The following is a 24902-nucleotide window of genomic DNA, read 5'->3' as shown; positions in this document are numbered from 1 at the left end:
TTGAAACTTTAGAAATTTGGAACTGAATTGATAAAAACAGATTCAGAGAGAGTGGATTTAATCTAAAATATTGGAAATTTGGATAAAATGGCAAGTGCATGAAAAAGGGTTTGATGCACAGGGTAAATAATGTATAATTTTAGCTTACTGAGGGACGTTTTCTCCCCTACTACAGAAAAACACATGGAAAGGGGAGAACTTACCTAGGAAAGATCCAGAGCTTCAGTAACCCTGCAATTTTGCTGCATCATCACTAGCACTGCAGTTTTGCATCATCCCAATTCATGTGAAGGATTGGTGGGGGTTAAGAAGTAGCCAAGGGCATGGACAAGGGTGGTCACAAAGTCTGAGAATCTACATGTTATTATCATTTATTATTTTGATATTGCCAAGAGAGTGTTATACACTGCATATTGAGTAAAGACATGGGAAACCCAGTGAATACTAAGGTCAGTGATTGCATCCCCCATATCTAATAGGTAAGCATCTGGATCTATCCAGCTGTCAAATCTTCTTAGCCCCAGAGTTGCTTTTGAAGGCTATAGAACTCTGCATGAAGATTTTATCTTCTACTTGGTGCAGGACCCCACAAAATCTAAGTTGGCTCTGTTGTGTGTTTTTTCATTGCTCTTAGATCTTCTGTAAACATAAATCAAACACTTGATACAGGAGAGACTAAATGATCATATTATATGCTGTCTGTACTTGACTTTACTTATTCCTTGACTTTAGCAAAGCTTTTGACACAGTCTCCTACAGTATTCCTGCCAGCAAGTTAAAGAAGTATGGGCTGAATGAATGGAGTATAAGGTGGACAGAAAGCTGGCTAGATCATTGGGGTCAACAGGTAGTGATCAATGACTCCTTGTCTAGTTGGCAGCCGGTATTAAGCGGAGTGCCCCAAGGGTCTGTCCTGGGGCCAGTTTTGTCCAATATCTTCATTAATGATCTGGAGGATGGCATGGATTGCACCCTCAGCAAGTTTGCAGATGACACTAAACTGGGAGGAGAGGTAGATACACTGGAGGGTAGGGATAGGATACAGAGGGACCTAGACAAATTAGAGGATTCGGCCAAAAGAAATTATATGAGGTTCAACAAGGACAAGTGCAGAATCCGTCCAGCGGAGGTCAACAAAAATGATTAGGGGACTGGAACACATGACTTATGAGGAGAGGCTGAGGGAACTGGGATTGTTTAGTCTGCAGAAGAGAAGAATGAGGGGGGATTTGATAGCTGCTTTCAACTACCTGAAAGGGGGTTCCAAAGAGGATGAATCTAGACTGTTCTCAGTGGTAGCAGATGACAGAACGAGGAGGAATGGTCTCAAGTTGCAGTGGGGGAGGTTTAGATTGGATATTAGGAAAAACTTTTTCACCAGGAGGGTGTTGAAGCACTGGAATGTGTTACCTAGGGAGGTGGTGGAAACTCCTTTCTTTGAGGTTTTTAAGGTCAGGCTTGACAAACCCCTGGCTGGGATGATTTAGTTAGGGATTGGTCCTGCTTTGAGCAGGGGGTTGGACTAGATGACCTCCTGAGGTCCCTTCCAACCCTGATATTCTGTGATTCTGTGATTCTATGATACTTCATGTGCACTCATTGGAGAAGAGAGGAGGAGACTAGTCAAGGAGCCATTGCCTAGTTAGCTGCATAAAATAGTTCAGTTTATCATTAGTTGTGGCATGACTAATGATAGTATTAGACAGAAGAAAGAGCACTAGAAGCTTTTAGAATTTCATTGACATGTTTTGTAGAGCTTCACAGGAGTCCAGGAAATGGTTCAGTGAGAACCTACTTATACCATTTTTTCAAACCAGAAACAGCTAAAATGGGCTCTTCATTTGTAGTAGTAGTGTTGCTGCTACCAACTAACGTATTACTCACCTGAGGAAAAATTCTGCTACTGTGTGCATAGAGGCTCATATGGTAGCAGAACTGGTATTACTTTGCTCCATAAGAGGTGGGTATGATTCTGGAGAAATGTGCAGGGGTTGCACCCCCCTTATATAGCACGTAGCTCAGCTCCACAGGAAGAAGAGGACAGGTGATCTGCTGCTATGTGCATCCTTCAGTGCCTTCAGGGGGTGACATGTTGGGTGTTTGTGCATGACTACATTATTGGTCTGAAATAGCTGAATAGAGTGACTGAATAGTAGCTCTGTAGCCATTCCAGACTTAGGGGAAGATGCCTCCCATATTTTCCTTAGCCCTCTGTCCAATGCTCAATTCAATTAGCTGGTGTGGGAACTTGATTCTGGATTTGGTCCTAAATGCAAAAACCTCCATAATGCAGGGTTAAGGGCCAGATGCTGGGGTGCATCTGAGCTGCATTTGGTGTAGGTCAAGGTGGGAACAAAGGTCATTGTATGCCATCTTTATGTCCTTCCTTCTCCTGGAACTGGCTGTCTACCAGTCCTGTCCTTAGCATGAACAAGAGAAGCCTCTAGGTTGGTCTACTTTACACAAGCTGTCATAAGACCCCCAAAACTATTCCAGTGTCTGAAGGTCAGGGATATCTTACCCATGCCTCCTTAATAACCACATCCTCTAGCCCAGTGGCATAGGAGTTGCTATGAATTCCGCTAAACAAAGGAAATCCTTCATTGGCTGGATCCATCATTGTTACACCACCTTTGGCATGGTGGACTGCAGTGCCTCCGAAGATTTGGGTTGAACTTAACGTTATAAATTTAAAATGAAAGAAAATGGAAACACTAAAGTTTCCCCATCCAAGTTAACTTGGCCATGACAGAACAAGGAGTAATTGTCTCAAGTTGCAGTGGGGGAGGTTTAGGTTGGATATTAGGAAAAACTTTTTCACTAGGGGGGTGTTGAAGCACTGGAATGTGTTACCTAGGGAGGTGGTGGAATCTCCTTTCTTAGATGTTTTTAAGGTCAGGCTTGACAAAGCCCTGGCTGGGCTGATTTAGTTGGGGATTGGTCCTGCTTTGAGCAGGGGGTTGGACTAGATGACCTCCTGAGGTCCCTTCCAACCCTGATATTCTGTGATTCTATTCTATGATTCTATGTGGTACTTTCTTCTTTTTTTATTTTGTCTGGTTAAATATCTAACATTATTGCACTTCATAAACACAGTAGTCTGGGATTTTAGTGGTCCCCTGTGAGAAGTGAAATGTGCTATCCAAGTCCATAGGGACTGGAGGCTTCTGATAACTGGAGGCTTCTGATATTTTCAGACTAAGGTGCATAAAGTTAGGCACTTTGATAAATGACCTGATTTTCATAGGTGTTCCATGCCTACAGCTTCTAATGAGGGCAATGAGTCCAACTAGTGCTGCTGTAAATGCTCAGCACTGTTGAAAAAAAATCTATTCTTAATGCCTCTGAGAATCTCTGCTTATCTGATCTTAGAGAATCATTTCAGACTTACTTGGCTTTGAAACAGTTGATCATAAATGCAGTGCAATAGCTTTAAAATTGAAATGCCAGTCGTTATGGAACGTGGCATTATACATTTTGCATCATCTTCTACACTCAGAAAGTAGGCTCCCTCCCTGATGTTGACCTTGACAGGCTAACACATATTTAAACATGACTTGTCCTGTTCATAGGAGGTACAAAGGACTGTTTAAAATCGTGTTAGTTAAAGCGTGTTGGTTAATACATTTTAGAAAGCAACCAGTTTTGCTAGTCTAGATATGGCCTTAATGTCAATTTGTAAGTTGTTGCCTATACTGATTTTTTTCTACACCAAAATAGCATAAATTAAGAACATAAGAATGGCCATACTGGGTCAGACCAAGGGTCCATCTAGACCAGGATCCTGTCTTCTGACAGTGGCCCATGCCAGGTGCCCCAGAGGGAATGAACAGAACAGGTAATCATCAAGTGATCCGTCCCCTGTCGCCCATTCCCAGCTTCTGGCAAACAGACGCTAGGGACACTTCAGAGCATGCTTTTGCATCTCTGCCCATCCTGGCTAATAGGATACTCAATGAACTTATCTAGTTCTTTTTTTGAACCCTGTTATAGTCTTGGCCTTCCCAACGTCCTCAGTGTTATGTGTATAACATAAAAATATGTGTTGTAATGTGACTTCCATAGTGACCACTCTTTTTGATAATGTCAGATTACATGACACTTTATCCTTCATTCCTTGATGTGTCCAATGATCAGGATAGATATCAGTGGTATTAGTTTTTATCAGCATTGCATTGATAGTTCAGTGGCACTACAGATGATGTGCATGTACTCTAACTTGTGAGATTAAGTCACTATTTGTTTATAGGACAGAAATAGATAGAACTGGGGAAGATCATTTCATTAAATTAATACTTCCAGAATTTTCAGAAGTTAAATTTAGATATTATATCACCATAGAGTTACAGAATCTGTTTAGTAATATAGTCATCATAATGGGCTTGGGTTGCTTTTCTGATATTGAAAAATGAAATGGAGTAGCATCAGCTCAGAAGGCTTGAAGGATGTATACAGGTGCTTTTCTACATTTTGACACAAAGGTGTATTCATCCTCCTTTATAATAACAATGGAAGAGTGTGGAATAATATCCATTTATGGCAAATTGACTTTGTGATTACACAGTGGGAAATGTGCTTCACTACTCTCATGATTTTTCCCCACTGGTGATTGTGGGTGTGATCCTGTAAACATGCCCATTTTTGAGTAGTCCAAATGGTTTGCTGGGTCAGCAAAGCAAATGCCCAAATAGTCCAAAATTAAGACAAAGATTTATCAGGGGCATAGTACTATCCAACTGTTTAGGCCGATATTAAAGAAACTAGCACATGAAATTGCAAGCCCAATAGCAAGGATTTTTAATGAATCTGTAAACTTGGGGGAACCTGTTTAAGAAAGGGGGAAAAAGAGATCCAGGAAATAAGAAGTCCATTAGTTTGACCTCAATTGTATGCAAGGCCTTGGAACAAATTTTGAAACAGAAAGTAGTTAATGATATAGATATAAACAGTAACTGAAATAAAATAAACATGATTTTACAAAAGGTAAATTGTGCCAGAGCAACCTAATCTCTTTCTTTGCAAAGATAACTGATTTGTTAGACAAAGGAAATTAAATAGATCTAATCTACATGGATTCCAGTAAGGCATTTGATACAGTTCTCTAAGGGAAATCATTAGTTAAATTGGACAAGATGAGTATTTGTGACAGGTTTCAGTAGGTCCTCCGAGCCCCTAGGGGGTGATGGAGAGCTATGGTCCCACTGACAGGCCTTCGTCACACCTTTCGGGTGCTGAGGAATTAGCGGGAAAGGTGTGCCGACACGAGTCTGCAGCGCGCCCCTCAGGCAGGGGAGCGTCGGCACGAGTCAGCAGCGCGCCCTTCAGGCAGGGGAGTGCCGGTATGGGTTGGTAGCGCACACCCAAAGGCAGGTTGGCCGGGGTAGGGGAACGCAGGCCCACCCAACTCCACTGCGTTCCAGCCCAGGGCCCTGACAGTGGCGGGAGGTGAAGGTCCCGCCACTTGGTCAGCAGGGGGCCATCCGCGCCCGCTGACCAAACCCACCCCATGGTGCAGTTCTGCCCCTGGGCTACTTCCTACCCGGTCTCTCAAGCGGGTCTCTCCGGTCCCTCCAGCTCGTCCGGGTATTCTGCTGCTGGCAGCTCCAGCTCCCCCTCTGTGTCAGACTCACGCTGGCCTGGACGACAGCCGGGCCCCTCCGGGTCCTCCGGGTACTCAGCGGCAGGCAGTCCTGGTCGCCACAGGCCTTCCTTCCGGTCAGGTTCCTCCTGGCCCCGGGCCTCCCCTGGGGCGGCAGCAGGATCGCGAGGGAGCAGCCTGTGTCTGTCTTCCTCCCTGGTGCTCTCCTCACTGGGCAAAGGGCCCCGCCCTTAGTACTTCCTGTCCCACCCCTCCCCTTCCGGGGATTGACGTAAGCTTGGTCTGGCCCCGCCCACTCAGGCTGAGAGTGTGGCTCTTTACCCTTTGGTTCGGAGGGAAGCCACCCTGGCTCCCTACAGTATTAATATTAAATTGAAAGGTGGGTAAGGGACTGGTTAGAGGGGAGATTACAATAGGTCATACTGAATGGTGAACTGAATGGTCAGGTTGGAGGGAAGTTACTAGTGGAGTTCCTCAGGGATCAGTTTTGGGACTAATCTTATGTAACATTTGCATCAATGCTCTTGGCACAAAAAGTGGGATTGTGCTAATAAAATTTGCAGATGAAACAAAGTTGGGAGGTATTGACCTAAATACTGAGGAGGACTAGAATAACATACAAGAAAATCTGGATGGCCTTGAAAACTGGAATAATAGAAATGGGATGATATTTAATAGTGTAAAGTGCAAGTTCATGCACTTAGGGACTAACAAGAAATTTTGCTGTAAGATGGGGGTGTAGCAGTTGGAAGTGGCAGAGTAGAAGAAACACCTTGGTGTATTGGTCAGTCACAGGATGACTGAGCCACCAATGTGATGCAGCCATGAAAAAGGATAACACAGTCTTAGGATGCATCAGGTAATGAATTTTCCAGTAGAGGTGAGGAAGTCTTGTTACCATTATACAAAGCATTGGTGAGCACTCATCTGGAATACTGTGTGCAATTCTGATCTCCCATGTTTAAGAAAGATGAATTCAAACTGGAACAGGTGCAGAGAAGGGCTTCTAGGATAAACAGAGGACTGAAAAACATGCTTTATGAGAGAAGACTCAAGGAGCTTTACTTGTTTAACCTAACCAAACGAAGGCTGAGGCAAACAAATGATTGGTCTCTGTAAATACAACAGGGGGATAAATACCAGGGAAGAAGGAGCGCCAGTGCTGACACAAAAACAAATGGCTATAAACTGGCCATCAACAAGTTTAGGCTTGAAATTAGACAAAGATTTCTAACCATCAGAGGAGTGAAGTTCTGCAACAGCCTTCCAAGGGAAGTAGTGAAGGCAGAAAACTAACTGGTTTCAAGACTGAGCTTTATGGAGGGGATGGTGTGGTGAGATTGCTTACAATAGTTTGTGGCCTATCTGCGACTGCTAGTAGCAAATATCCCCAACGGCTGGTGATGGGACACTTGATAGGCAGGGCTCTGAGTTACTGCAGTTAATTCCTTCCCAGGTGTCTAGGTGGTGGATCTTGCCAATGTGCTCAGGGTCTAACTGATTGCCATATTTGGAATTGGGAAGGAAATTTCCCCCTGGTCGGATTGGCAGAGACCCTGCTTTTTTTCATGTTACTCTGCAGCATGAGTCACTTGCTGGTTTAAACTAGAGTGAATTCTCTGTAACTTGAGACTTAAAACAAGATTTGTGGGCTTCAGTAACTCAGCCAGAAATTATGGGTCTATTACAGGAGTGGGTGGGTGAGGTTCTGTGGTCTGTGATGTGCAGGAAATGAGACTAGATGATCAGGATGGTCCCTTCTGGCCTTAAAGTCTATGAGTCTAAATTCCCCTTTAGTAAGAGATTAGGTTAAAAAAGCTTTAAAACCTAAAAAGGAGATTGCTGAGGCCAGTTTAACCCTAGCAAAAGATGGAGAGTAAATCTTTAGGCCCAGAATATTATAACAGCCAAAGAAAGAAATTTCAGAATCCTTCTGAATCAAGAAAATGGTGTCCTGGTTGGCGGAGGGTACATAAGCTTCTGTTGACAACTTATCTTGGTGTTGAGATCAAATATGCTCATTTACACGGTATAGGAGTCTGGAGGCAATTTACACATTATGAGAGTGCTAATTGAGTGATATATTACCCTTAATATACCAAATGAAAGAAAACCAAACCCAAAACTTTATCATAAACTGTAAGTTAAAACACTGAATATTTATGATTTTTTAAAATGGCAACCTTAACTATAGTTGGCATAAATATTTTAATAGAAACTGCAGGTAACTCAGATAATGTATTTGTTAAAAATAGGCTGTTGATTTGAAAAGAAACATACATAGTTGATGGTTTCATTTTTTCTTTGTTTGTTTGAATTATAAATTTGCAAAGCCTTTTTTAACCAAAATATTGTTGGTAAAGGTCTTTTTAACTTGCAGAAATATAAAAATATACTAAAACTCTGTAGATTATAAACACACTAATCTTTAAAAACTGATCACTGTGCACTATATCAGGGATTCACAACCTTTTTCTTTCTGAGGCCCGCCCAACATGCTATAAAAACTCCACAGCCCACATGTGCCACAACAGCTGTTTTTCTGCGTATAAAAGCCAGGGTCAGTGTTAGGGGGTAACAAGCAAGGCAATTTGTCATGGCCCCACAATACAGGGGGCCCTGGGCTTCAGTCCCATACGGTAAGGCTTTGGCTTTCTGCCCTGGGCTCCATTAAGTCTAATACCATCCCTGCTTAGCGCACCCCCTGACTCCTGATTGCGGCCCCCTAGCCCCTGGTTGAGAACCACTGCACTATAATATACACTTTTTTCCTATTCAAAATGTTAAGTATAGCAGAGAGAGCAACCAAAATATTTGGTAGATTGTATGGATATTAATATACATTGTATGTCCTATTCTGTATTTTAAGACATTTGATAAAGAAAAGTAATGAAAGAACTCAAGTTTTGGCCTGCCAGTTACAGTTTACCTGTTTAGATTAAGCTGTTCCAAATGATGTTAGGTGTCTTATAATGGAAGTTACATAATGTTTCTGACAAGCTCTGATTTCTTTTGGTTTATGCTAGAAGTTACATGGGAGGACCAGCAGAAAAAGGTGAATGGTACAATAACTGATGACAAACCATTGCCGAAAAAGAAACACCATTCTGAGCCAGGTTTGTCAGGGTTTGGAAAACCACATGAAAGCATGAGACTATAGAAGCATTGCATTACATTTCATGCTTTTATAATGAGTGTGTGCTTGATGTACCTTATTTTTTCACTTTGGTGTGAAATTTTTAGTATGTAGAGACCATTTAGTTTAGTGTTGTACACAGTTCTGTTTTAGATTAGCAAAAGTAGATCCACTTGTGTAAGCAATTGTGTTAGACTGCACATGCATTAGAAAAAGAAATAATTTGGCATAATATTAGCATTACCTTGCTTTTCAGTTTCAATTCTATTTTGATTTATATATGTGTGTGAGTCTCAGGAATCCAAGTCTGAGTTCTACTAATCCTTATCTTGGTTAATCCCAACCAAGGTTACACTGCATATAAGGAGGTGGAACACTCACCTCCCAAGATCTGAAACAGAATCCTTCCTGCTATGTCAGATGTCGCTTAAAGCATAAAAAGACTCAACCATCCCTGTCTTTCCAGTGCCACTCTTTGCATGTATCCAAGATAGGAACTCTTAAATCTGGGTTTGGAAATGTAGCCCCTATCCTACAGAGATGTGCATAGCATTGAGCTCAATGGGTCTACTCACATACTTAAGGTTTAGAATGTACTTAAGTCTGTGTACCCTAACCTGCAATATGAATAAAGCTCCTCTGTGCAGAAGACAGAACTTTCTCAGGAGTTAATCTAAGACTGTAGAATGAACTACCCCAGGAACTAATGACTATTGCAAACCTCACTGGCACATTTCTAAACTAAAACACCCTACCCAAACAAGACACTACATAGAACACAATTCTCCCTTGGGGAGAGCATGAGAGAACAAACAACATGTGGCAGGTGTCAGTCACATCACTACTCATGCAAGTAAAGGTTTGTAGGATTGGCCTTTGTGCAACAGAGTTGTTGCTGTCTGTTGGGTGACTGCTAAGAGCCAGTTGGGAGAGTTTTACTCCATTTTTATTTAGTCCTTACTTATCAGTGGAGGATTTGTCATTGTAAGGATTTACTAAGACCCATCAAAGTGAGTCCTATGCATTTTCTAACTGAGTACTGTTCCCAAATATAAAATATACATTCTAAAATAAATTAGCTGGGTAAAAACATACACATTTTTAGGAAAATAATCCTAATTTTTTTTTTATAATTTTAAATGTATGAGCCTGCTAAATATTCTGAACATGATGTACACTTTATATATCTTCTGGTAAAGGTTTTAAATTAATAAATGAAATGGATGCTTAACCATTTACTTCTGCAATCAAGAGAGCATTTTGAGATACAGTATGTTAAAAAAGATGCTATATGAGAAAATAGTGGGTTACCTTATTAATATAATTCAATATATGACATCACATACCATCTTTTGAACATACTGTATCTCAAAACTCTCTGTACTTGCGGAATCAAATTTTAATTAATAGCATCAGAAGTTAGACATTAAGAGAAATCAATAGCAGATTCTGGGCTACATTTGAGCAGCTCTGCACTGTTCTGTTGTTGCAACAATGCTCTAAAGCTAGTTTAGCCAATCACTGGGGGGATTCCCCCTATGAATAACAAAGCAGTTAATTAGACACTGTTACTCAACCAAGCTCTCAGCAGATTGTTTCAGTCCTCCAACTTGGGTGGTCACATGACCAAGCTGGAGGACTACAATAATCTGCTGACTGTTTGGTTGAATTAAATAGTATTGCAAGTAACTGTGTTGCTATTGGCTAATGACTGGGATTGACTCTGAGATTTTGGTGATAAAAAATTAGTTGAGAGAGGGTCCCAGTCTTCTGATTTCTTGAGGAGGAATGCAACAAATTTGAGATATGCAGGGGAGATGTTGAGTGAGAAACAAATGATGTAAGAGAATTTGTATTCAGGGAGTTTGCTGAAGGGGAAGCCAGTTAGCCATACATATTCCTTGCTCATACAACCTTTTGATCATAGGTCAACTCCCAGTAAATTGAAAACCAGGGAGATTTAGTTAAATATAAAAATTAATAATTCAGTCAGTATGTTATTCCTTGTATAATTTGGTTGATATGAAAATCAGTACAATTACAGAATTATGAAATGTTTTCCAGTTTTTAATTGCCTCCAATTTTCATTTCAGTATGACACAGAATTTTTATTGATTACACATAATTGCATTGTAGTATATGTCAGGGGGAAGCAGGAGGATTTTGCAGCTGTATATAGAGTAGTTTCATTAAGGGACATACATTAAGAATGGTGGGATGCAGTTTGGGTTTTTGAATCCAGGAAATGATTGAGGCTTTTTGTACTTGGGAAGAGATACTTTTTCTCTCCTTCCCCTTGGGGGTCAGAGAAGACTTCACTTGAATTTTTGGGGAGCCTTGAATTGTTAATTCCCCATCTTAATAATTAACAGTAATAACTTTCCCTGATCTCCCATTCAACACCCATTTCTGCATCCAGAAATTTTGGATAAGCACATGAGCAGAATGTTTTTTTTGATCAGCACTGAAAAATTACTACATTGCCAAAAACTAGATTTCAGAATCAACAATTTATTCTGATGAATGAGACAGTTCACAGTTCTCTGAAAGACATTTTTTCAAGTTATCTTTTTGTTGACTCAATAACACTGCACTGCATCAATTTACACTTAGTTCACAGTCCGATTGTTTTCTGCACAAATAAATAAATGCTAGAAACTTTTTTAAAATAAAAGATTTGATATAGTAGCAAAAAGTAATCAGAAAATAAGATAAAACCTACAGAAATAACCAGGACAAAAATGATCTCTAATGTGTTTTAAGTAGAAATATTTTGAATTAAATTTTAAAATGATAACATCTGCATGTTGTTCACAGAATATATCTGCATGTGTATATAAAAATGTTTGAAAAAATAGATAATTATTTCAGGTAATTGAAATAAATAACAATAAGGATGATCTGCACCTTGTATAGCACATAACATTTGAGAAATAGAGATTTTGGCAGAAAATCAGGCAGAAATCTAAACAAACTTTACCAAAGATGATAAAATACAGTAATGGAGATGGAAATGATGTAGAGCAAACTGTGCTGTACAACTGAAGTGGCCTTATTTCTAGGATAATGAAAGAAAATATAACTAGTTGGAACATAACCAACTAGTTAACCATAACCATTAAGTAACACAAACTCTTTACCTGATCTCAGCCAGGTCTTTGTTATAGCCAAGATGTAAGTATCAGATTCTGAAAGTATCATTGATGAAAAGGGCCTAATTTTGTAATGACCTAAACTTAAACACTTGCATTATTTTTCATAGATTTTTATAAAATGGGCTAATAGAATTAACCTGAATAATATTGTTTTGTATGAAGAGATTAAACAATACTCACTAAATTAATCTGGATAACATCCCCTATGTATTATTTCCCAAGGAGTGGCTATCTATTTTATCTTACCTATTCTATCTAATCTATTTAGGATCTGATTCTACACATATCACCATGATATTACAGAATCTTTAAAACCTGATTTAAATTAATTATTATACAAAATATTGTAGTGTGTCAGAACCTTAAAGAGACAAGGTAAAATAGCCTAAAGTCTGTTCTAATTTACATTACTGCTAATGGCTACAATGGACCACAGCTACAGCCCAGTACTGGCACAGGGGCAGCATAGGAGCACTGTAACTATCCCCCTTTTTCGGCCCACCCTCTGTGCACTACAGCTGAGAGGTGAGGTGGTGCAGAAGCCCCTGAAGAGGCAGTATGCCATTAGAGAATCACCAACCCCGCCATATATACATAGAGTGGGGTAATCTTGCCAAAATCCCCTGTACTGCAGAAGGGACACAGATTTCCTGAAACTTTCCAAGATGGGATTCAGCCTCTAGGTAGGAGTGGCTTTAATTTTTACCAAGAACACTTTAGGAACCGAGGCTGCACAGGCTGCGACAGGGAGCCACTAATTCAGCACAGTCCCTGGCCAGGCCATCCGCTTTTGAGGCTGCATTGGACTATCTGCAGGACTGTTGGCACTGGGAAGATTGTGGGCACCTTGCACTGCTGCAGCCCCCTCCTGATGGACATTCCAGTGCTAAGGACCCTCTGCCATAGCCAGCTCTGGCATAATGAATCTAGACCAATTTGTGCAGGATGCAGTTGACAATATAACCTACGTGGTCACATGGAACATGGTATTGTTGTAGTTTATAAAGCATCTTTTTAAAACTATAAATCCCAGTTGAATTTTATATATATATATCTATAGTGACTCATGAATTCGGTCAGGTGAGGGCAAATTGGAAGTAAAAAGGTAAAGAGATGAAAATAAAAAAGAAATAGCTCAGAATCACAAGAAATATAATTTTAGAAAGCCTACAAAAGCATTAGAACCCAGATGCATGTTTGACTAGAAATGCTTTAGAGTTTAGCAAGGGTATTTGGGGACAAGTGAAGATGATAATAAAGATGTGGAGAAATTAAAGGAATTAAATGATCAGTGTCTACCATAGAAGAAGACGGGGAAATTCGTATACCTAAGGTATTCCTAATGGTAAATCAATGGCGTTTTTTTTAACATAAATTGAAATCGCTAAGTTATGGGGTAATTTGGTGGCTATTGTTCAGTAAATCACAAAGAGTAGATAGTATTTATCTATGGGTTTTGAAAGAAATTAAGTGCAGAATGGCAGAAATATTGATATAGGTAAGCAATATATCCTTAAGAACCATAACAACTCAAGGCTAGTGTGGTGCCTTATTTTAAATGGTTTCATGGTTCTGTGAGAGAATGTTCCACAGTCAGTGCACCACTGTGTCAACAACCTGATGCAATACAGTATTCACCTTTTGTCCTTAACTGTTGGTATAGTGGCTTCTGCTGTAAACACTGCTTCCCTCTGAGCTATGATGGATGAAGCATGAAGGCAGGTGGGTTAGAGTTTCAGTGTCAGGAATCACATTCTGAGGCCTTGAATCTTCTATTTTCTTATGCAGTGCAAGGAAAGGGACAGAGCCTCAGTCTCTTGCTCTCTACTGTAACAATGCGTGGAGATCACGTTCGGGAGCAATGTTAAACACTGGGCATAGTCCTCTGCATTGAGAATTAGTAACTTTTGCCTGATTTATTACTCTCAAGAGTGTGAGGTAAAAGGTAATTGTATGTGGGCAGAGAATAGGTATACCCTATGTTGATGGAAATAAGATAGGGCAAGATGCCAGGATTGGTCTATCTTGATGCTGGTAATCTTGCCAGTATCACCCTGTCTCTACTGTTCCATTCTTCGAGAAGGTAATTGGTGAAGTTGTGCTGAAGAAGCTCTTGGTTCTCAGATTTCCTAGATCCCCTGGTTTTAGAACTAATAATGATACAGACACAGCACTGATCTATCGATGATCATCTGTCAATAATCTCTTGACAATGGACAAAAACTAAGTGGCCAGTTGTTTACTTTAGATCTGTCAGTTGCCTTTAATACTATATCTCATGATGTATAGTTGATAGTATTGTACTTTCTAGCAAGGATAGATGAAGAGTTGTGCAAGGGTGATGAGGGTATGTACTCTGTGAAAGAGACCAAAGGATAACATCCGATCCCAACAGCTCTCTTGGGCTGATACTGCAGGTCCACATCATTTCATCTTTTTTGTTCAATGTGTATGAGAAGCAACTGGAGGAGAGATTGAAGTGTTTAGATTACCAAGCCAGTAATATGTCAGAGACATGAGTAACATGTGACACAGAAACGATTATAGGGATTGTGCAGTCTTTCAGATTTCACAGTGTCCAGAAAAAAATGGGGATTTAATGAGTCTAGCTCGTTAAAGCTCAATCCAGATATGATAAATGTGATTCAGAAAGTATCCAGATGAGATGACAAAGCTGATATTTGGGTTTCTCCCTGTTTTTATTAGTAAGGTGGGCAATCAGGGTCCTCTTGTATCTCTACCTGCTATTATATGGTAAAGTACAGCAATAACCAGGACTGGTTTCCTTCATCTTTCTCTGTCAAGGAAATAGCATTATTTAATCAAAAATGCAGACCTTGCCACACTCACTCATAGTTTACAAGCCACAATTAAGGAACATGAATAACCCCCGGGTGAGAGGGAAAGTCTTAGCATTTATTAAAAAGCAATTAACAATTGAAGACAAAGAGAGTAATTGACGTGGATTTCTGCCTTTCAGAGTACAAAGAAGTTAAAATTTGAGAGTCCCAATTGTCATTTTTGGGGAGCAATATTGTTCAATGTATTTTTAATGATTTAGAAGAGGTTGCACAATGTTAGAGTGAAGTTAGCTAGAGTAAGAGAAAGATAATGAACATTCACAAAAATAGTCTAAATTCGTATATGTTGAATGTCTGAACTTAGAGGATCATGAGGGACAGAAATCTTAGGAGCCATGGATACCTCAGTACATTTAGTGATTGTGTTTAAAATGTTTCTTCTGGTTTGGATGTTTTTCCCAATTGTGTATAGAAAATATTGTGCAGAAGGATTTTAAAATGAGACCTCCGTTTATCTATCCATTGTGTAGCAACAGTTAAAATAGAAAATAGGATGCTTGGATTTGCGAAAACAAGATAGAAAATAATACAATGGTTTCATCCTAACATTTTATCAGCTATCTGAAATATAGTGTCCAAATTTTAATTATTTGAATTAAGAAAGTTTATTATTTTTATTTGACTAAATTCTGATGTCCTTAGTCATCCCCATGATCCAGCCATGTGGAAGTTCTTCGCATATAGAAGGAGAAGATCTGTGCCTCTGTGGCACCATCTCCCCTTCTTGGGCTCTCACAGAAAGCCCTCTGTGGAGTACCAGAGCCACGTGTGGGGAGCAGGCTCTGATCCAGAGGGGGATATACATATTTCCCAACAGACTGCACAGAGAATCCATGTAAGAATACAACTCTAAGTGGAAATACCTGTCATGGAAGTCCATCAGAGGGATTACATCAATTTGTTTAGAATAGAGGAAATTGAAATTGAGAGAAGAGAGGAGGAAGTCAGTGTAGTTACAGGACTTTGTACAAAGGCGCAGAAAGCTCAGAAACATGTGGAGGTAATGAATGATGGGAAAAAGTCAAGGTTAGGGATTAAAACAATTGGAAGATTGCTGTGAGAGGAGAGTGAAGAGTATAGAGTTTGAAAGTAGAAACAGTGGCATCAGTAGCAGTGAATGGGACAAGGACAGAGCAGCAGAAAAGTCAGAAAGTTTGCTAGACCAAAGAATACAAATGGTGGATGTGATTGGAAGTGAGCAATATTGAGAAAGAGCAAATGGTGATCAGAAGAAATTTAAACAAAGAGAGAACAGTGTTTAGGGGGGAAAATCGCATCCAAAATTGGTGATTAAACATGGAGGTTAGTGAAAGAAAGTGAAGAGGCAGGAGAATCAAAAGGGTAACTGATACTGAAACTGAAATTACCTAGTACTAAGATAGCAGCTTAGAGTAATAAGAAGAAAGAGCACCAGCCATTAAAGCTTGACAGGAAGGAAGGTGGGGAGCAGATAATGTCCACTTAGAGAGGATAAAGGAAAACACAATGGATTGGGATTCAAAGGAAATGGGTGGGAAAGAGAAGAGGTAGGAAACAGAAATTGTAAGGGGAAAAGAGTTCATTGCTAACACCATGCCCATTGGGTCATGACAGGGGAAAGAGAGAAGAAGTTATGGATAGAGGAGGCTATGAAGGTACAGCAAAGATTGAAAAGGTCATGAAAGAAAGTGAAGGTTGTTAAAATTTATAGCAGGATTTACATGTTAGGAGCGATTTCAAAAACTAGGATTATTTAACATGGGAAGGGTAAGAGCTGGTTCGACTAAAGTACTCAGAATTACAGCTGGCGACTTTTTTTGGCCAATAGTAAATTCACCAAAAATGCATTTTTCCAGACACCAAACCTATTCCCAAATTTGACATGCTGAATAGTTTTGGCCTATATATATTTCAGGACTGAGGCACCATTCACAAAACAGCCAGAGGAGGTGGTGGCAGCAGCCCCCTGATTAGTGTCAGCCCATTGATTAGGGCATCCACCAAGAATGTGGGAGTCAGGTTCAGTTCCCCCTGTCTGTCTGATGTGGAGAAGGATTTTGACTATGGGTCTGCCATATTACAGGAAAGTGCCCTAGCCACTGGGATATGGGATATTCTGATATGGGTCTCTCTTAATCTTTCCCGTTGAACTGTTCCACTTTGTATAAATAATTAGTCAATGGGGGCCAGAGAAAGAAAGGGTCTGAGAATGACTCTATAGCCTGCTGGTTAAGGCAGCTGACCTGGGAGGTGAGAGACCTGACTTCATGTCCCTGTTCCAATGGCTATTTGTTTATTTATAAATAGTGGAACAGCTTCCACAGGAGAGATTGAGAGGAACCCACATCAGACTAGCTCAGTATGTAGAGTACTTTTCTGCAAGATGGGAGATCCCTGTTCAAATCCTTTTCCACATTAAGCAGACTGGGGGAATTGAACCTGGGTCTCCCCCCATCCCTGGGGAGGGCTAAAGCTCATAAGGGCAGGAGCAATGCCACCCACTACTCCGGTCAGTTTGTGAATCAATCCTTTAAAAATGCTTAGAAATTAAGTGTTTTGTGTCAAGCAAAATGTTCAGTTCAACATGAAATTTCCTTGTTATTTTCACCAACACTTATTTTTTCAATGTTTCAGAATTGCCAATGAACTAAAAAATCAATTGTTTGCCCATTAGCAAAAAACACTCAGTGATTCCTTGCTGCTCCAGGGCAACAAACTTAAAACAATTACTCCATTAATTTATTGATTTTTATGTTTATTTAGATTTCTTAATAACCCACAGCTCTAAGTTATAGTACTTCAAATGAGCAGCAACAAAAATCAAATATGAAATGCAAATGAACTGCCCAGCCCAAATCATTCAGACTAGAATAACAGTTGAGTAAAATCAATATAAGACCCTCTCCTATATCTAACCACCTGCAGCCCTTAATACACATCCTTGTCAAAAGTCCATATGAAAAGGTTTACTTTTCATGGCCTCTATGAATGGAAACAAATTCAGGCTCTAGTAGACTTTTCTCATAGGAAAAAGTCCTGCCATCTCTGTGTCTCCTTTTAAATCAGGGGTCTGTATGCTGATTGCTGCTGTAGTGCTATTGCATAGGTGGCAGTTATAATGAAATCTTGGGCTTCTGAGTTGAATCGGAACTTGTACAGAGGTCAGGAAGAAACTTTACAGCATACCAACATATGGCTTGTTGGACTCTGTATGCATGGCAGACCAACTGTCTGATGTAGCATTCTTTTTCATACTACTTTTTGTGTGTAGTTATTCCTAATTCCATTTCTGACTGCTACTTTGGACACAATTCTTGTGAACTCTCTTATCATAGGCCTATGGAAGGCCTGATTCTATCCCAAATTGAAACCACTGACATCTTTGGGAGTAGGATTCAACCAGAAAGATCAACTTTCTGACAGCAATTACTTCAATTTAAAATAGCCACTATACCCTATACTGCAAGTAGATTGTATATCAATGTGGTAACATACCCTGAAAAATTTATTTTCTGAGGCAGAATTAGAGTTTTAATAACTTAAATTAGATGACCTGTTGATGGGAGTTATCTACCATCTTCTCAGCATAGATTAATGATATACTTTTTATTAACTGGATTTCAAAAAGCCCTTCAGTGTGTAATGGCAAAAGACTGTTTGAAAATTCTTTCTGTTTTTTTATATAAACATATAATCTGAATTTGGTTTAAAGGTACAAAATCATAACTGCAATCTATCTGCATTTCTCATTTGTATTTCTTATATTCTGTGATCAGTTATATCTCTTGAGATTTGTAAAGCAGTAAGTTTGACGCACACTGGATATTTTTCATGCAATACAGAGACAATGCTACCCAAATTATCTAAAGGTTGTTCTTTTATGTGTTTCCCAACCTCCTTTCTATCTATTGCCCTTATCTATGTAAAGGAGTGTCTGTAGGTTCTCCATATTCCTATTCTCTTTTTATCTAGTCATATATTTACTCTGAAAGATCAAACTACAAAATATAGTATTCCAATTCTTTGATCTCTGTGGGGATTTTTACATCACAGTCCTTTGACTATTGTTTTGTGCGAAAAATCTCAGTCACTGTCCAGTCTGCTGTAATGATCGTCGGTGGATGATTCTGAACTTTCAAGAACTAGCCTTTAGTAGTAGGGATCTTATATACTTGGGGAAAGAACTGGAAGTCTGAGTCTGAGATTTAATATACCTATAAGGAGGGCTAAAATCATTATTATTTGGTTTTCTCTCTGTTTGACAGGGAGATTATACTGAAACCTGATTTTTATTTGCACTTCATTATAATTGACTGCTGTTCTCCAAACTCCTCCTCTAATAATTATCTCCCTGCTCTTATCTACTCCCAGATCACCTACACTATCCCCACCCTTTCACCGTTCACCTGGCCTCAGGGACCAGCTGCCTTTCTTGAGTCCTGGAGGTGAGGTGCCACTTGCCTCTATTCTCCTCATCCAGTTATGTGTGTGCTAGTCAAATGTATTTATGAGACATACAAAATCCTGGATCATCCCTGTCCTAGAATTTTCTCCGTGTTGTAGGATTTTGAACAGGACACTGTGCTTCTACACACAATTAATTATATTTTGAGGACAGCAATGAAGCACTGCAGAGCTAGGATCCATAGAGGCTGCTGAGCGTCAAGATATAATGGAAGATCTGTGTATGTGAGGAGCAAAGAATATTGGAATCAAAATCTGCCAGGAGAGGAAGATGTTTGCCCTTTACTTCTATGCCCTGTACTACCATTAGTGTTTAATATGGGCATATCTGATTAGTGTAATTATCCTGCCTTGTGGCAGGTTAAAGCAAAGTTTGACCTCAGTAATATGCAAAGTTTCAGGTAGAGTTGTTTGTGCACTGAGATTGATACCTTTAATTAAACACGTTTCTGTAGTAATTCACATTTTATTTGTCATGAAAAACATTACAGAATTTTGTGTCAGAACAAGATAAAAGAATAATCAATTAACTTTTGTTTTATTCAAGTGTATGGTACAATAATTGGCATTACTTTTCTTTATAAATGTATGCAGTAGAAGACACTCACATTTCCTAATTTCTGTGCAATAGGCATTTATACTTAGCATTGTTCCACATCAGAATGAACAATAGATCCAAATAAATGCTAGTTCCTTACCAAAGCAAGGACTACGTAAATGAGCCGACTACCTATTACTACCATGCAAATTTAACAGCCTTTCACCCCATAATTTTGCTCTCAGATGCTAATAAATTGTATCAACAAAGATTTAATTCATTAGATTAAAAGAAATAGAGAGAGAGAGTTTTAAAACTCTACTTTTTGGGATGTATGGCATAGCTTCTTAGTCAAAAGGAAGACTGCTATAAATATTCATGAATTACTCACTAAAAGTTATGACATGGCAACACACCAACCCCCTTCAGTTAACCATCAGTAGAAGGAAGTCCTAATAGCACTATTAATTTAGCTGCTACAGAACTTTTATGAATCAGTCATTATCAAAAAGTAAAATATTACCAATGGCAAAATTTTCTGAGTTCTTGAGACACAAGCTGACAGATGTCCTCAAGTAAACAAAAAGAAAAGGCGTACTAGTGGCACCTTAGAGACTAACCAGTTTATTTGGGCATAAGCTTTCGTGAGCTACATTCGATGAAGTGAGCTGTAGCTCATGAAAGCTTATGCTCAAATAAGTTGGTTAGTCTCTAAGGTGCCACTAGTACTCGTTTTCTTTTTGCGAATACAGACTAACACGGCTGCTACTCTGAAACCTATCAAGTGAACAAGTAACTTTTTCATATTTTCCTGCCTGGCTCATGTTAATATTGGGCTTCTAATACATTCTGTCTGGTAACAGAAGCAGAAGAATAACAGTGCATTTGTACTGTTAAAAATTGTTTCATTTAATTGATAATGACATTGTTGGATTGTTAAAATTTAAATAAAATACGCTCGAATTTTCATGACAAGTGTTGCACGAGGTAGCAAATTGGTAGTAAATATTGTGACATGTTACTTATATTATTGAAGCTAGATATTGATCATTTGGGCCTAAATCATATACCTGATCCTGCAAAGGAGCTTCCGTCATGGACTCTTTCGCCCACACAGAGTCCTGTTTGCTGGAACTCCTCATGGGTAGATCCCATCACAAAACTGGGGCTTTATTCCTTTCTCAGGCCAAACTCCCCTTCACGACCTCTTAAAGAGAGATTTGGCCAACTGCAAGTGTCTTTTTCTAAGATAAGCAAATGGCTGGATATTAAAAATAACCAATGAAAAATATAAGGAGGTCGAGAGAAAGAGAGAGATTATATTTTTCCATGTTCATTTTAACACTTTCTAATAATACTTTTAGCTGAGGTAATAGTGTGGGTTTCAGGGATATGTGAATACAACATAAAACATGTTCAAAGAACTTAACAAAGTTGGACTTTTTAATATGGTTGTGGCAATTATGTTCACATATTGCCAATACAGGATATACAGTACCTAGGAAAAGCTGAGCTTTCGTATTCACTTGTTCATATCTTGCTTTATGACATATATGTCTTGCCTATCTAGAAGGATATGTACTCATCCTAACATTTTACCTTTTCAGAGTGTAGGTACATAACAGTCCTTATCAAAGCTTTCAGCTGCTCTGGTCTTTTTTTTATTTTTTTGTTTAACTTTTTACTGCTTTCATATATGCTCATTGATTAGCACCCATATTGTAAACAAATTCCTATTCAATTAGCACAAATAAATATCAGATGTGTCTTTTACAAGTTGATTTATTACAGAAGATTTGCAGAATCTTGGCATTTGTCAGTATGCAATAGGTTACAGTATGCCAGCTGTAGTTTAACATGGAATAAAGTTAGAAATGTCATTCTTAGAATAGACAACATTAAATTGGTAACAGATAACATTAAGTTTTGTCTTTAGCATCATTTTCAATGTATTGACTTATGCAGATGTGTTCTAATTTATATAATTTTTTTTGGAATCACAACACTGATTGCAAAACAACTGCCCAAACTTTTCTGGATTCTTTATATAGTCCCTGCAAATGAATTCTGATTGGGGGTTGAATATATGAGGGAAGTCTCAGGATCAGTATGGATTGCAAGTTAAAGCTAGGCCATAACTTGGCTCTGCTTATGTTTTGGAAGACAAGAATATATTTATGTTGCTGATGTTGGCAGGTCACCAACATTTGTGTAATTTCCACTTCCTTTGAAGATGACTTCCCTCCACCCTGTATCTGGATATAGACATATAGTACACTGAGTGAAACTCTCCCTAAAATATACTCATGTCTTAAATGGCAGTGCATGGTTTTGAATGCTACATTTTAATGTAAGGTACAGGACACGGTTGCTTCATGCACTTGACTTGTATAAATATCCTGTACTGTAAGTCATATATAATTGGCTTACAAGTGAGGGGACTAGAATGTTATCCACTCATTTGAATGCAAGAGAAAATAATTATATATTCTGTTTTTTATTGTCTGGTCTTGTTCTACAATTTGGGCTGGAGAATATTGCAGTAGCACAATGTTATGATAACACAGATCATTTGCAGAATGTGTTATGTGGATTCTGGAAAATATTGGACTTTTTTGTCCTTTTCCAGTTATTAATCTGTAATTTTGGATATGTGGAACTTTGGTTCAGCATAAATAAGAAAGGAAAAGAAATAATTAAAATACTTTAATAATACAGTTCTGGATGTTGGCAATTTAAGAATGAAATCAGGGTTTGTTATCTTTAAGGTTCATTTAAAGAAAAAAAAAGTTACTTGGTTTTAAGTAGATATTGTTTCAAGAAGCTGAATAATCCATGTCATGAACAAAGTGGTAACTGCTAATTAGCCTACCTTTTACTAACCAAGTCTTTCCTCAGCTTCGCTGCCAGGACTGGCATTGCGGTCAACTGTAACATTTGTTATTTCCTTATCTCTTACACTAACTCTGTCTTTCTGGTTCTTTTTCTCCAACAGTAGTTTAATCAGCTCTTTCTTGGCTTTCTTTTTCCTTTTGGTGTCTGTTGTGTTATTTTACCCCCTTTTCTAACTCTGTACTACAAGCCTCTCTCTAAAACAATTTTCAGCCCTTTCCCTCAGTGTTGGTTTTTACCTTCTGAGTACATCCACTCACGCCCATCTCCTTTGTCTATGTCTGTCCATTATATGATGTGATCACAGAAGAAGCGGAATCATCAAGGAGAAGAAACTCAGGTCTGTCTCTTATAGTGCTTATCTCTCTGTTATTTTTTCATTTTACTTGTCCTGTGGATTTTATCATCTTGCTTGTCCTGTACATTTTATCATACCCCATCTCACATACTTTCCCCTCTTAAACTTAAACACTTTATGATTGTAAAAAATTAATTTTAGATGTTTATCATTTGTGTATAGATAATTATTTTTACCAGTGCATATAAACTATATACTGCACAAAAAATATGAAGTGTTAAAGTAAATGAAATGGTGCCATACACATAAAAAAAAATACCTTATCTTACTCATTTCAAACTACCTATTATAGTTTTTCCAACTCACTGTTTATTCCCCATATCCATTTTCTTTCCATGTTAGCTTTTAAGATCCCTGTCAACTCACATTGCCTACTGGTGAGGTCTGGTTTATCACTACATTCAGAAACTGTTCCAGAAGTTACAGAAACTCAAATATTTTAGCATTCTTTTTTTTTTTTCTTGGGGAAGAGGTAGTTTCAAAATTGAAGATTTTCATTGGGTTGCATTTGATGCTCTGAGATCCTGATCTTAGCTTAATCGAATGCACCATGATGATAAACCCACGGTTGTGAGTTTAATCCTTGAGGGGCTGTTAAGTTGATCTGTGGCAAAAAATGGGGATTGGTCCTGCTTTGAGCAGGGGTTTGGACTAGATGATCTCCTGAGGTCCCTTCCAACCCTGATATTCTGTGATTGATTTTAGAAGAAAAATTATTAGAGTTCAAGCACTGTTCTCCCATACCAAAAAGGGTGTGATAAGAATATAAGGATGTAATGACTAAACATTGGAGAGCTGTTTGGGTAGTGATTAATATCTATGTTGTTCAGTGCTTGTCTCAAGGCTGTGTACTTCTTATTTCTTCTGGAGATTTCATCCTTCATATCATTGCTGCTGTTTTTAGTAGTAGGTGATGAGGGAGGATAACTACTGAGCAGCCCACCACTCACCCCATTTTTCAGGAGGGGAATGGAGGACAGGAAGCAGAGTTCTTTTACAGGATGTATAACAGCTGAATGGCCACTTATCCTATAAAAGGAGCAGGGAAGGAGTGACTGGAGTCCTTGTGACTCTCCTTAGTGAGGACGGAGAAGGAGTTAGGTGGAGAGGAAGACCTAGGAAAGTGAGAGCCCAGTATAAGCAGCAGTATTGTCAACTCTGAGGATTTAAAAATCATGAGTCAGGCTCTGAAATCACAACACTGAATAAAAATCATGATACTTTAAAGATAAAAGATGTTGCATTCTAGTTTTTTGAACTAGTTCAAAGTTCACATTTTCAAGTTTTTCTTTGCAGCTATGATGGCTAAAACTGGATGTTTTTATGTAATAAGGTGACCACTGCGGTTGGGGCTTAAAAAAAACCAAAACAAATATTGTGAGACTTGTGATCAAGTTTGGAAGTGTCAGCAACACTGACTGCAATAAAGGAGCCTGCAAAGAAATGTGGGGAGGAGGGAAGTGCACAGAATTAATGGACCAGTGAGGAGAAATAGAAGAACCCATAGTTCATTAGTTGGGAGAGAGGGTAGCAGGAGAACCAAGGACTCAATCATTCGGAGTAGAAAGAGGGAAGCCCAAATTATACTTGTCAAAGGGGGGGAGCAGAGAGACCTGGATTTATTTAAGATGTTCTCTTCTGTTTCTTTAATAACACGTTGGGTCCACTATATGTAATGCAACATATAATGCTAACTTATTTTAATACGAATATGAACATATCTAATTCAGCATACAGTTCAAACCAGGGAATGTTTAAATATGTTAATAATGCCTGTGTAAGGAATGAATGAATAAAACATTTAGGAATGTGCAACCAAAAAACAGCATCTCATATTTTTTGAAAATATTTTAAATAAGTGTACAATAGAGCCACAATGCCTGCTGCAGTGTATATGCCCAGAGGGGTCATAATCCTACA

General features: G+C 38.8%; 1 protein-coding gene across 37 annotated transcripts in view; it reads left to right on the top strand.

The window, feature by feature from the left end:
• Positions 1–24902, top strand: part of RIMS2 (regulating synaptic membrane exocytosis 2) — a 740891-nt gene that overhangs the window by 581467 nt on the left and 134522 nt on the right. For 9 of the 37 annotated variants that reach the window (XM_077808874.1, XM_077808876.1, XM_077808873.1 and 6 more), the window contains one exon: positions 22932–22964. The exons of 25 other annotated variants lie outside the window; for them this stretch is intronic. In XM_077808874.1, the coding sequence (XP_077665000.1) occupies positions 22932–22964 (33 nt within the window). Of the gene's footprint in view, positions 1–22922; positions 22965–24902 lie in introns of all 37 variants that reach the window. 3 more of the 37 variants (XM_077808871.1, XM_077808885.1, XM_077808890.1) reach the window with 2 other exon arrangements.

Source organism: Eretmochelys imbricata, chromosome 2 (genome assembly GCF_965152235.1).
Source record: "Eretmochelys imbricata isolate rEreImb1 chromosome 2, rEreImb1.hap1, whole genome shotgun sequence".
Lineage (NCBI taxonomy): Eukaryota > Metazoa > Chordata > Testudines > Cheloniidae > Eretmochelys > Eretmochelys imbricata.
The sequence above is the reverse complement of the archived record's forward strand: the minus strand, read 5'-3'. Positions and strand labels throughout refer to the sequence as shown.